Source organism: Atta cephalotes (assembly GCF_000143395.1).
Source record: "Atta cephalotes unplaced genomic scaffold scaffold00002, whole genome shotgun sequence".
Lineage (NCBI taxonomy): Eukaryota > Metazoa > Arthropoda > Insecta > Hymenoptera > Formicidae > Atta > Atta cephalotes.
In genome coordinates, this window is record NW_012130066.1 from 8,020,690 (window position 1) to 8,035,532 (window position 14,843).

General features: G+C 32.4%; 1 protein-coding gene across 1 annotated transcript in view; it reads right to left on the reverse strand.

Annotated features, from left to right (window-relative positions):
- The window catches only part of LOC105621679 (zinc finger protein 628), a 24,794-nt gene that overhangs the window by 5,333 nt on the left and 4,618 nt on the right, over nt 1-14,843 (reverse strand). Inside the window, exon 4 of the mRNA XM_012203148.1 lies at nt 8,221-8,371. Within this exon, the coding sequence (XP_012058538.1) occupies nt 8,221-8,371 (151 nt within the window). The remainder of the gene's footprint in view (nt 1-8,220; nt 8,372-14,843) is intronic.

Sequence of the window (14,843 nt, forward strand, 5' to 3'; positions counted from 1 at the left end):
CGTACGTTACGTACCGTTACGTACGTACGTACGTACGTACGTTACGTACGTACGTACGTTACGTACGTCGTACTACGTACGTACGTACTCGTCTCTCTCTCTCTCTCTCTCTCTCTCTCTCTCTCTCTCTCTCTCTCTCTCTCTCTCTCTCTCTCTCTCTCTCTCTCTCTCTCTCTCTCTCTCTCTCTCTCTCTCTCTCTCTCTCTCTGTATGTGCGGGACGCGGAGCGAATCCTCTTAATTATGCAGGTCCGTCTCTTTTAACGAACGTGATGTAATGGCGGCAATATTGACTGCGATGACGGAGAGAAAGAGAGAAAGGGAAGGGAAAGAAAGCATCGATCTGGTGCGGATTTTTCGCGCTTATAGGGAAACGAAGCTCGTTAAAAGATCTCCAACGTTACGTGATAATCCAGCAGTTTTGAGAAAAGTGTCAAATCCCTGCAATGTCCGAACGTAAATTATAAAGAACCAATATTTTACTGAGAAAGTAACTCCCTAGGAAACACCAACTGATAACATAATTGTTAGTCATAATTTCTCACTCAACAATATAACTGTATTCTCTAAATTCTTTGGAGTGAAATCTCACTTTGAAGAATATCTTAAAAAAAGTGATCCGTCTTAAAAAAGAGTAACTCAATTTTCCATTTTTAAGAGTGAGATTTTATTCTTAAGAATGAAATTCATTAAAAGTAAAAGTTTTAGAGAGTAACGTGACACATGTGTGAAATTATAACTAACAATTATACTTGCTGAACCCTTATATTCTCAATATTTGTTATCATTTAGACACACGGTGATCAACGAATTTCGTCGTTGCACAAATGTATAATAATGCAACAAATGTATAATAATGCAATACAATGTATAATAAAATAATATGAGTGATGATAACAAATTGCGTTTCGTGAAAGCCCACCAAACGCCCCTTTCTTTGTTTTCCCGCCCCCGTTTGGGGTTCAATGACGCACTGGGAAATCATAGCATTTGCCGGCACAATTTGCGGACAACGTAACATTTCGCTTGATACCCGCGCATTCGCCTCGATTACTCTTTCAGAGCACTCGTGACGGTTATTTCAGCGAATGACGAGGTAGATACGCCGTACGATCAGCGCGCATTATCCGCGGATGCTTGCATAGGCGAAAGTTCATAGTCGCGGAAACATGCAGCCGACAAAGTACATCGTAGCCGACCATATTTTTTCTCGCCAATTGCTGCCTGGCATGCGGAAAAAAGTTGTCCTCGGCGTCGATCGCCGGAAGCGATCATCATCCCGACTTACTCCCGCATAAGCGCTCTCTTCTTTTCTTTCCCCTTTCGACGGCAACGGGGTGAACGGGGGTATCTTATCGATCCGCTCGGAAAAGTCCAGTAGATGGATCAAAATTGCTAAGTAAGAGTGTGCCTCGATGATAACAAAAGTGCGCGCGAGAGACAGCGGAAATTTTTTCATCAATGACCGTCATCGCAACCCCGATTATCGCGTCGAGAATGGCGGGGGTGCATCCCCGTGCGATGAATAATTTTACCGCGATACAACACGAAAGGTGCATTACGCAAATATTTTATCGTATTGCGAACACGGACGCTCGTCTCGAAGTGAATCATTGGTGAGGACGATTCGATCGCGTTGAACTCACCAATCAACTATGGCACGATGATATTTGATAGCTACTTTTCATCACGTAAATAATTAATCAAAGAATATGTATGTATATAAATAATTGTTGTTCGAACTTCTTTTGCACAAAAATATAATACATTCGGAGAATATCAAATCATTGTAAATAACAGATGATACTCGTAGAAACATAGAAGATAATTATCCGATTTATAGTTCTGTAAGTAAGGTCAATTTCATTTCCTAGAATCAAATGCTCGAGTATTTCCAACGTTTCTTTCCTATTCAATTTCAAGGAAAAGATTAATAGGAAAGGCTAGAACGTTCAATCAAATAGTAGTCTTGCGGTAAATGATAATTTCAAAGGCAAAGAAAGTAAAGATTTTAAGAACAAGCCGCTGGAGTTTAAAATCGATGTTATTATGCCTGTTTCCATCAATGTAGATTAACTTTAATCTCGGTTCAATATTCTATGACTTTTTCTAGTTCTAAAGATTAGAAAAAGACGAAGAGTAAGTGGAACCGAGATTAAAGTTAATCTACGTAGACATTAGACAGACTTCAATTAAATATATAATTATAAGAAATGTGGTTTTTTTTATCACAAAATTAGCAAAAAGAAGAGCACAAACACAGCACAATTGTTTTTTGTGATATTTAATATGTAATCAAGTTTATAAATGATTTAGACGTTTCGGCCACAATCTGGCCATCTTTAGTAAATTTACAAATATCAATAAAAACGCAAAATTACATTTACATTTAAATTTAATATTAAAATTCAATGATCATAAATATAATTATAAATCAATGCTTTCTTTCTTCTTGTGACACGTTGAATTTTAATGTTATGTAATTTTTGTATTTTTATTGATATTTGTAAATTTATTGAAGATGGCCAGATTATGGCCGAAACATCTAAATCATTTATAAACTTGATTACATATTAAATATTACAAAAAAAAACACCTTGTGCTGTGATTTTATGATTTTTGTTTTGCTAATTTTATGACTTCAACTAAATTTTAAATTTTCGATGCAATGGAGAACTATAACAATTCGTGTTTTCCTCACATTGTGTGTAAGGTATATGCTGCGTTTGAGACGCGAAGGAATCATGATACGCAATCGTTAATTATGCAAGAAATCAAATTGCAGTGGCGACATCGCTACCCTAACAAAGACGCCACCGCCATACGTTATACGACGATAGTGACAATGAGAAACCTGGCACGTATCCCACGTTTGGGAATTATTTATACTTTCGTCGCGGAAAAATTTCCTCGAAACATTTCTGAATCTTTACTTGAATGAAAAATATTACTGATGTACATATGTTAGAAAAGATAGAAGCATTATACTTTGTAAAATTGAAACCGTATAGCGCATTTCCTAAGAACTTTTAACGCGTGAAATTTCACGTTAAAATGCCTCTAAATCTTTATTTCTTAGAAAGATCCCATTATGACACGTGAAGCGTAGCTCTTAGCAAAATGATTGAAGCTATAGAATGCTTTTTTAAAAAAAAAAAGTCTTTAATGGCTGGATATAATGTTCTTTTGTGAGAAAGAGCAGCAAAAATTTTCAATTTTGTAATTATCTGCAATTATCATTTTTCTTTCAATTTTTTCACCTTCATAGTTTTCACATAAAAATTTTTGCGTCGATCGATTTTACTTCGCTGATGATGTCACCTTGCACGAACCTGTCACTAGCATTAGTATTGTTATGGATAGTATCAAATGTTTTTCACTTTCAACTGAGTCACTTCAAGATACAAGTTTTTGCCATAAATTTCAACCACAAATTGCGTATATAATAAACTTTAATAAGTTCATTATCACCCACAATTACATTTCAAGGAATTGGATGACGTTGAAGCTTGCACAAGCTTTTCTGGAAATTGTTGTAAACATCGGTGATTCGTATATTGAAGGTATTTAAACGATAACAACACATTTAAACACATTTACTTCCCACATATTTTACGTTATCTTCCTTCATTACCTATAATGCGAAAACATTTGTGTGTCGCTGATTACTTGCACTTTCATTTTAAGATATTGACTAGCTTTAAAATATATATAACGACGTAAAAAACTGCGAGTAAGTGAAAAATATCATTGCCAAAATATAAAATTTTTAATTATTAAAGTCATGAAGCTAAGAAATACATTAAATTCTAAAAAGATATATATATATACAAAATTTATACGAGTTCAAGGAAACAAATTTAAGCAATATACTGCGTTTTAGAAGCTCCTCGTGAATATGTTCATTCGATTAAATTTAAATTATTTATATTAATACACTCTGGATTTTATTCTATATAAAACAAAATGTTTGTTTAATTGGATGATGGCTAATTTAATTAATAAAAATTCTTTTACATTGCTCTTTGAAGATATAATTAAGACATAAATCCGGAGTATTCCTATATCGCGGTGCTGCGTTACGAGAGAGAATAAAATTGATAGCGAAAAGTCGCTCCCAATGGGGAGAAGGGTCGATTAAATTCGCATTACGTTCACCCCTCGCGGAGAAACATAGAGAGTACAAAGTGGCTAGAGAGTTCCTCGAGCATTCGAGGGTGTTATTGCTCCCTTTCTCGGTAGTCCCTAACCCACGACGACGAGCGGCTTGTTCTCTTAGCCGCTAATTAGCACGGGACACGCACGCCCCACGACGACCCGTGTCGGGCACGTGGCGTGCCGGAAACTCGCTTTGCGCGACAAACAGACCGTTTCCCATCGTGCATGCGCTCCTTCCGGCCGTTTCCACGAGAAAACGTGGCCGAGGCAGCTGATTAAATCGCCATTAAAATATGTCCTTATCGCTCCCGATCGACGCTTCCTTTCATGTCCTGCTTTCGCTACGGGACAATCGCTTAAGAAAAACGGTCAGGTCCGCAATTTACACCGAGAGTGGGGACTGGATCAAATCACGCGTTATTCGATACATGGGGCGATTTAATTTAAGGCTTAATGTGCGAGCCAAAATGTTTTCGATTAATTGCTTTTTCATCAAAATAATTATCTTACTGGGACATCCATATTTAAAATTACAACAACAAACGTGTTTGTTTTCGATTAATTGCTTTTTCACGGAAATAATTATCTTACTGGAACGTTTATATTTATATTTATGACAACAATAAATGTGGCATATTTTGTGTAAAAAAAAAAAGATTAATAATTTTACTTTTGATTTTTATGTATATTTTCTTAGAAGAAAAAGAAATCTTTAAGGAATTTTTTAAAATTATCTTTATAAACTAAAATACTCTATTACTGTAAAAACATGTAGGCAATTTGAAATATTAAAATATACTCTAAGATTTTTTTATTTTCCTCTAATAATTCTAGTAACGCTAGAACGGCGAATATAACACAAAACGCACATAAAGCAAAACAAAATACACTGCATTTTTATGAATATTTTAAAGGGCTAGGTAATCATTTTAACAACAAATCCTCGTATCTCCATAAAAAAGTCATCGTTAGGATGCGGCGAGTAGTTATTTTCTTCTCTCGAGAAATTACCGATAATAGGCCGCAGTGAGTTGTGGAAAAATCATGCTACGATTGTGTGGTCATTCGTTAGGTATACTCGGTGATGCGAGGATATATACGAGGATATATCATTTTTGATGTACGATGCAAATACGTTTCCCATCTGCAGATTATCTCTTTGTACGCAGCAACAAATCGCCTCTTGGAAGCTACCTTCAATATCGCGAATGATTCATCAAATATTAATCTTGGATCATTTTATAAATTTACATCGAGTTCGAGGAACAAATTTCAAATTTCATTTCATGATACATTCTCTTTTTACTTTATTCCATATCACGAAACCGTAATATGACTTATACATATTTACACTTTTTAACATTTTTACATTCGCTACTAAAATTTATTGAAACAAAATATATATTATTATTAAATGATTATATATTATTATTAAATGATATAATTAATTGGTTAATTTTTATAAACAGAAAAATTATTTAAAAATATATGTAGAAAAAATATTTAGAATTTTTACTTTATAAATTAAGAGAACTGTTCTCAAAATATCATAATTTTGCGATAATCATCCATTCCAACACATTTTGCCACATGCAACAGATTAATTTTTACTTCGGGCGAAAGAAAGAAAAATAACCATCTGAAAGAGAATGTGCGTGACGAGACACGATTTCCATATGAAAGAGCCTGATGATCTGCCGATATATTTATTGCGGGTAATGTGCGTGTTCGCGTTTGGGTCTCTTCCGCGACACACAAACCTCGAATGAATCAAATCCGGAGCTAATCTGATTGCATGCCAATCCATTTTTTTTCTGGCTTTTATTGTAAAAGAGGGTAATTATCCTATCCACTATCGAATGAAACGGCGAAGAGCGATTTTGATGACAGCCATTTTGCATATAAGCTAGATTTTAGCAAGTGATTTACCTTTTATCATTTATCGTAGCGTTTCTATATCACAAATTAAATGGCAATGCTGAAGTTTAACTACGCGCGACGCGCTGATAGTTTCTCTTCACGAGGTATATAAACATTAGTAAAAGATATCAATTCAACTTCAGAATAAGTATCATCTTTTTTTATTACAAAGAACATTTCTGAAAAGAACTTTGAAGATTCCGTTTAAGATCTCTCGTTGGATATGAAAGGAACATATCGAAAGATAGATTCATACATTGTCTCTCCTTTATTTCCCCCTTCTATCTAAAGTACGCGATGCCACGATATCGATTCCTGGTATCGCGTATATGCCTTCTACGTGATTCTTTCATATGCGAAAAGGGTCAGTCGCGTAGAGACGTGGGTGCGACATTCGTGGAGACACCCTATTGAGGATGCATCGCGGATCGTATACATTTTAAACGCGTGTGCGTTGTTATAAAGGTGTGGTCGCAAGTCCGTTGTCCCTCCGTTTTTCGTTGCACTTGATCGAACAGATGCGCGTTGCAATCTCATTTACGCGATAACGCACATCAAGCAAATGCGACTTTTTGCAAATAGTGTCTCTGCAAATAGCATACGAGCTGTATTACGCCTAATGGATCGAGTAGTATTAACAATGTAATTTAAAATCTTAATTAATTTACAGCGCGCAAAAAATTATTTCACAAGCGTTTTAATTTGTTGAGATATTTATATGATCTTTTTACATCAATAACTGCATTATAATATACATATTATTGATTTGTAAGAAATCGTCATATCTCTCACAAATATATTAACGAATTTAATCCATCAAAATTCAGTCTATTCCATGAAATTATTTTTTCAATTACTTTTTTAGCGCTGTTTTTTTTTATTAATTTGTCTTAAAATGTCGTTTTCGAGAGACTAACACAAAGCCCTCATGGAGATTAATAGATTCACTTAAATACGCTTTGTATATAAAATCGGGATATCAACTTTTTCAGCAAACCTCATTTGTTATTCACAAAAACTAAAGAAGAATAAAGATACTTCGGTTTTTTTTTTGTTTCATGACCTGCGCGACTTATGTCCGAACATATTTCGCTGATCACAGGACACTAATGTTCTGAATAATGTACAAAATAGTCTACCACGGTGGCAACAAGGCAGCCTTCATAAATAATTCGAAAACCACCCGCCGAGGACGCCGATCGCGCGTCTTTTGTTCCAAGTAACGCGCAGAATATTATGCATCTTTTTAGATTCATAATAAAGTATGAAAGAATAATGATATTCTACAACTTAAGACAAAAATGACATCATGATTTCAAACATTGAGCACATTTATAATAACATACAATTGCAATAATATCAAAATTATTATACATTTGTTTTCAAGTATTTGTTTAAGAGATTAATATGTTAGCGAAAAGTATCTACGATAAAATACATAATATGTTAGATCAATTAATTATTATATTTCAGTGATTTAGCAGTAAAGAGAAAAAGTCACCGCGGTGTCTCTTGCTATTGAAACTATTTTTAACTGTTCGCTTTGCGTCTTCCGTTTGGATGTAAAGACTAAAGACAGAAGCTCGTTACCAGCAATTGTAGTTATCGATCGGCGGTATGCAAGAGCAACATTTGGTCGAAGACCGCGGAGAAAGAAGTTTAAGGGAGAACATGCGACAAGCTGTAATTCCGAGGACAAAACTTGGACTTATACGAGTATAGTCGCAGCGTAAAAATTAGATGTACAAAGTAGAGGCTTGTTACTGACGATCGCAATTATCGATGCTCACGCAATACCCTCGTATGCCGAAACTTTGTCATATGGTCCCTCACTTTGTCCGGTTAACGTATTATAATCTCTCTTTGGAAGTTTGAAGCTGACGAGACAAAAAGATCAATGCAATACATTTTTGAAACTATATATTATCAAGTGATCTGGGACAGTGAAAGTTATATACATACATTTTCATAAATTTATCTGTGCAAAAAGCGAGAAATGCATTCTCATAAATAAAATTTTTTAAGTATCGATATATAAGTAAATTTTTTATTTGTTGCGCATAATTAATTCATTGAGAATTATTTATCCAATTTCGTTATTAATACATTAAAAATCAAGTAGATTGAATTAATGAGAACTCACCAGTATGAATATAGGTGTGTTTCTTCATATCTGACTTCTGATGAAACCTCTTGCCACAATATTGACAGGGATAAGGCCTCGTGTCGGAATGGATCAGCAGGTGAGTACTAAGCGTGCTTGACCGTTTGAAAGCCTTACCGCACTGCTTACACTATTGTAACAAACAAAGCAATTGATTTACCTTAGAGCTATGTCTATTTATTTAACGCTATTTATCATCCCTAATACGAATACTATGTACATACGATACATTCCTTGGAATTTTATTATTTTTTTATGCTTCTAATTAAACAAAAACAGAGAGCATTTACTTTTTAATCCTATAATAATGATTGCAAAAATAATAACTAATATTATCTTGATATTTATTTGTACCAGACAGTTGAAAATCTAATCTTACTGATTTCATATCTGATAATGCAAAATCACTTCCATCTTGCCGTTAATAGCAATTTCCTTTTTCTGATAAATCGCCATCGTCCAACTGTTAAACCCTTAAGTAGCTAATTTATCAATTTCTCCTGGACAGCTCGTGTTTCCGCACGCGATATTGATTGCATCCCTCTCAAGAATATTCTTTTGTGATTCTATATGCTTCCCAACTTTATAAAAATCTGTATTCCATAATATATATATATATAGTATATATTATATCACATATCAATATTTATTCAGAATTTATTACTGAGATCACTTCGCGATTATGTATGATAACTTCTTGAATTTACTGCAATTTATCTATTCTATTTATCTATTGAACATATCTGAAGATGTCTGCATTATAACATGGTAACAGTAATACTTTAGTTAGTTCGACGCAGCTTCCCTTACTTCCTTAAATGTTCGTTCCCAAAACTTATTAGTGTTTCATCAAGACAAGATTTTTTGTCTTAAAGAGCATTTCTTGTCTTATTTTGATTTTCAAAATAAGAAATATCGTTTTTCTTGTCTTAAATTCAAGAATCTTGAATTTCTTAGAATTTCTTGATTTTTTAAGCAAAGTTCTTATGACTCTTTAACATCACATCGTAAGAGATAATAAGAAAACATAGGTACAAATTGAATCGAGTCGTCTCGTAGTTTACTATGTTTAAATTCATGGTTTAAAAGTGTGCCTATAATGTCTATTATGCACAAATCTATTAATAAAGATTAAAAATATTTTTCAAATTATCATTTTTAATATCATGAGGTTACCACAAAATGTAACTCTATTTCAGATTATTGGATTCCTAAAATTATCAGATATAATAATAATAATTATTATTACTATATTTTAATCATTCCTGATTTAATTGAACTATTGTATTAGTAGAATACGCAAATGTTTATACATACTTTTGCAAGTAATCTCGTAATATTAATTATATATATATTCCTTTATATAAATATAAAGGTTAATGTCAATAAATCTAGTATAACAAGGAAGGATATCGGTGAATATAATTTAATTTAGTTAGATCAGGGATTTCACTTTTTCAATAATCGATTTACATTCTGCTCATATTTTGCTATTTAGTGAAAATGTATAAATGTATATTTCTATGTTATATAACCTGTTATAAATACCAATAAATATAATTGAAAATGTTAAAACCTAACTTATTCAAAACTTTTCAAATCAGAAATAAAATAATAAAATATTAAAATAATAAAGTATTAAAAATAAAAATTGTCACAGATATTCAAGAAAGTTCAAGAAATTTCTTGACTTATTGTCAAGAAATCTTGATAATAATTTCTTGTCTTGTTTTAAAATCAATTTCCAATTTCTTGTTTTGATCTTGTCTTGATTCAAGACAAAACTAAGACATGATTTCTTGAATTTCTCGATCTTGATGAAACACTAAAACTTATATCTCTTCAAAAACTCATGCCAATTATTATTACCTTCATAAATGTGTATTGTATGCACTTTTTAAGTGCGACTTGCTAACGCTATAAAGTCTCTTGATTTTCAACCGCAGTCATAAGAAAAGGAATAAGGCAGACAAGGAGGGAGATGGAAGACGTACCGCTCCTAGGCGCCGGGACGCCAGGCACACCTGTGTTCACGAAGCGTCGCGCGCGTACTTCTTTCTTTTTCTCTCTTTCTCTCTCACTCTTCTAGTTCATTGTCACACGGCGCCAGTCGTCACAATGCCCCGACGGTGCGGTTCGATGCGTGTCCAGGCTGACAATTTATACAGGGTATGAATATGCCAACCGCGGAATATTATTGCGCGCACGCATGATTCACGTCGCGCCGCGATCAATATATTATATAGGGAAGAGCGACTTGTCTTCGCGCGCGACATTCGACTTCTTTGCGATGATATCTTCGCCGCGAATCTTAATTCTCATCATCGTTCAACAGAATCCGAAGATAGAACCAAAAATAGTAGAAGTTAGATAAAAATCAGTAGATTGCGTGGCTGAATTTGTGATCGTTACTACAATATTGTTCATTCTTGCTGAGGAGGACTCCAAAGAGAGTCGAAATATTCTAAATAAAGAATATCCAATATCTGATTATTGATTGTTCATTAAATAATTACGCCGTTTATCGTTGCTGATTCTCATTAGCTTGCTATATTTATCTTTTTGTATTGTTTAAAATTCGAAAGTCCTAATATAACTGTTATTGTTATTACAATATTGTTCTTACTCTCTTAAAAGATTAGCACAACGCAACGTTTAAAGTGTATATTTAAAAATCTATTGTATATTTGAAAGATGCAAAGGAAAAGGATCATCTTCAATTAAATACTGCTCAAGATTAGCTTGGAGTATAACTATTTTAATACATAAATGTACTACTGTATATTTACATACAATAAAATTTATATTTATGTCATACAATCAAGATTTTAAACGCAACGACGTCATCTGTTTTTTTATCTTTCATGATGAGAAAGCTATTCCGGTCAACAGTTTGTACAAAACGTTAAAAATTAAAGGATAAAGAAGAATAGAGTAATATATTCACAACCCTAGTATTTAACTGTAATTAAAGCAAGATGGTCACATTAATGTACCGATCTTAACAATAGACTCTCACGCACAACAATTGTCACCCTTAATTGCTCTTGTTGTCCACCTGGCAAGATGGGAGCTCTCGGAGCGGTCAACGATGGGACATCGTCATCCCGTTTACGGATATACGAAGGAAAAGAAAGGAAAGCGGTGCCATGTAGTGGGAGGGTTTTCATTAATAAGCACTACCGAACGCTTGTATCGAAAGAAGGAAACGACGGATTGTGGGAAGTAAGGCGAGGCAGTCTCCCTATTGTCACCACACGAAAGCGTCTGCTTCCGGTATGGTTCGGAAACAAAGCCAAGATAGAGAGAGAAAGAGAGAGAGAGAGAGAGAGAGAGAGAGAGATTCAGAGCCTGCCGGCCACGTCTTTGCTCTCCAACCGCCTTCCAGTTTCTCCACTCCTTGCGATTCGCGGCTCCTCAAAATCGCGTAATTACCGTTAATCTCTTGCAACGCTCTTTGTGCCCAACCCGGAACATCTGTCGCTCGTCGACGAAGGCGCGAATTAAATAAAAAGGACTGTGGCTTTCCCACGGACGTATTACTTAAATATCTTCAAGGATCATCACAATAACCGATTGATGCGATAGCTGGGTTTTGCGTTGCTTAAAACCACTTTATAAGAGTTAAGCTTAAAAAATCCACGAATCATTTGATTAGAAAATCCTAGACATGTTTTGAAATTCGCGTTCCTAATTTTATAAATCTATCAAAAAGATGTAATCTAAAATTTACTCTACCTAAAACAGACATTGATTAACAATAAATTTCAAAATCATGACGTTGTACTAAATAATGTTCACAACACTTATATTTTGTTAATAAAGAAATTTTAATTGGAAAAAACTTCGTCAAGACAGATACTAAAAACAATCTTTGTGAAAATGATGAAATTTAATAGATTAGTAATATAGCATAGAATATAGATAAAAAAATTTAATTTGAACTCTTCCTGCAAACACCGATGTAACTATAATAGATACACATTTATAAGTGAAAAAAAATATAATCTTAAAATATTTAAGAATTCGGCTATTTTAACCTTTCATAGGTTCTTCTAGGTTAAAATGACCAGAGCATCTTTCACACTAGATTTCAAAACCTTCTTGGCGTCAGAAGAACGCATTTCTACCATCGATTAGAGGTTGAAGCTTCAAGTATTGATAGAGATACTTAACTTTTTAATCGGACTGTTAGTATGCGTCTAGCAGCCATTCGCCTTTTTTTCTCGGGTCAAAGTGTCTATAAGTGTGATCAACGCTCGTTTTTTTTCGTTAAAAAATTTATGATTTATATTTTTAAATTGTAAAAATAAGAAAACTGTGGATGTCCTTCAAATAAGGATAAAAAAACGATGAGGAAAGAACATCCATCGTGTCTATGATCTATGTGTGATAAACACATTCTAAATCTAAATCAGTTGATAATCTACTGAAATGGCATACTTGGTACTGAATTATCAGCATATCATATCTAGCACATTTGGCATTGGATAATCAGTGAAATTCAACTATATAAAAAAAAGAAGTTTAAACATTGTATAGTTAAAATATCGATATTTACAGATTCTAGCACATTGTAATTCTAATCTTACAATATCGTATATGTTGAATGTGCCATACTTATACACTGAATCAAGATTCGCTATAGGTTAACGATAATACATTTCATTCATTAATTAACATATTTGACATTAAGTCAGTGATTATCGATTGATTCAGATTTAGAGAGCTACTCTATGTGTACTGAGATTATAGTAACGAAGAGTAACGTTTTCTATGTATTTTTTATATTATTTTCCTTCAATATAAATAATAATAATAATTTTGATATTAATAATAACTTAAATCAATAATAAATAACTTTTTAAATCAATAATAAATAACCAAATTTAACATCTTTTTTACATCTATACACAGAAAAATATATATTGTAACGCAAATGATAATGACTTCCTCCAAGTATTTCAAAAGTTCATATATCCGCAAATCTATTATAAGTTCATCACAAGCATCCGATTTATTCAAAATATATTCTGAATTCTAGAAAATTTAATATTTCTCAATCAAGAATATCCAATTAAATCAAAAATTCGATTTACTTAAGAAGATTTCTTCCTTTACTTGAATCAAATATCATATTTACTTGTAATAAGAAAATTACAATTATATCTTAACGAAAAAATAATTTTTTTATTATTATTGCTTTTTATTTTTCTAATTTAATTTTTTTTTAATTTATATTTTTACTGTTTCGCATACTCATATTCTGCCTTATTAACTACAAAATTATTGAAAAACGCATTGCATCGCCGGCAAGATTTGAATCTACGATCCCTACGAGAATGGCTAAGCCTAATACATTTACGCCACGCTTGTGGCGATCGAGTCATTATCAACGATATATTTCCTATTGTAACCATTCTTAATCTCATAATGACAGTTTCATATTATTATTTGATGGATATTTGAGGTTACATAGAAACGAAATAATATGCTGGTATTTATTAATTCAAAATAATTAAGATAAATATTATATGAAAAAATACCATTATGGAATAATATAAAAGTCATGTTGCATCATATTGCATGCACAATTTGATCCCAAAATAAATATTTATTTAAATTGAAAAATATGTATGTGAATTACTTCAAACAAGAAAAAAATTTTTTGTTTCTAAACTAGTTTCGCTTTTCTTAAATCTGTTGTAATATCAGTAATATAGAATTGAAAGAAATATACCAAATTTTTCTGACCAAATAAATTTTCTTACATCGATATATTATTAAATATTCAAGTCAAAATCTGACTTTTCTTCGATAAAATTTTATAATATACTTCTCTAAAGAGAATAAATTCTTATTTTGAGTATATGATATTGAGTATTTCTAAAACTTGGGATGAATACATTTTAAGACTACTAGCGAGAAAATATTCTTTATTGAAATCAACTTACTTAAAAGAAGAAAAATAAAATGAATAATTGTTTTTCTTGGCAAAAAAAATGATAGAATGATATTTTTCTGTGCGTAAAAAGTGTGACCATCTTTTACCTTCAAAATAAATATCTTTTTTGAAACACATGTAACCATACTATTTTTTTTAAGTACATCATCTCAAGAGTACTAGGTTAAAATTGCATTTGAAAATATTATAAATTAAAAAAATTATAATTTTTTAAGTAAAAAAGCACATTTTTCCGAATTTAATATGTTTAAGATTTTTTTTAGCGTTAAATTTTTCACTAAAATGCCAGTGTTCCATTTTCTTAAAGGATGAAATTATATACTGTAATTTTTTGAAATTATTGAAACTAATACTATCAATTGTCAGGTCACTTTAACCCATTGTATAGTTTTATTGAAGTGTAATCATGAATGTCACATTTCACGTTAATTTATAAGAGCTAAGAGCTCTTTTTTTTTTATTTATAAGCTTATTTATAAGCTATAAGAATCTTTTAATAACGAATTGTAGTAAATCTAGGCTAAGCGTGATATTATAAATTTAATATCAATTTTCACATTAAAACCGCGTATTTACCTGTGTGTGTGTGTGTGTATATGTATATATATATATATATATATATATATATATATATATA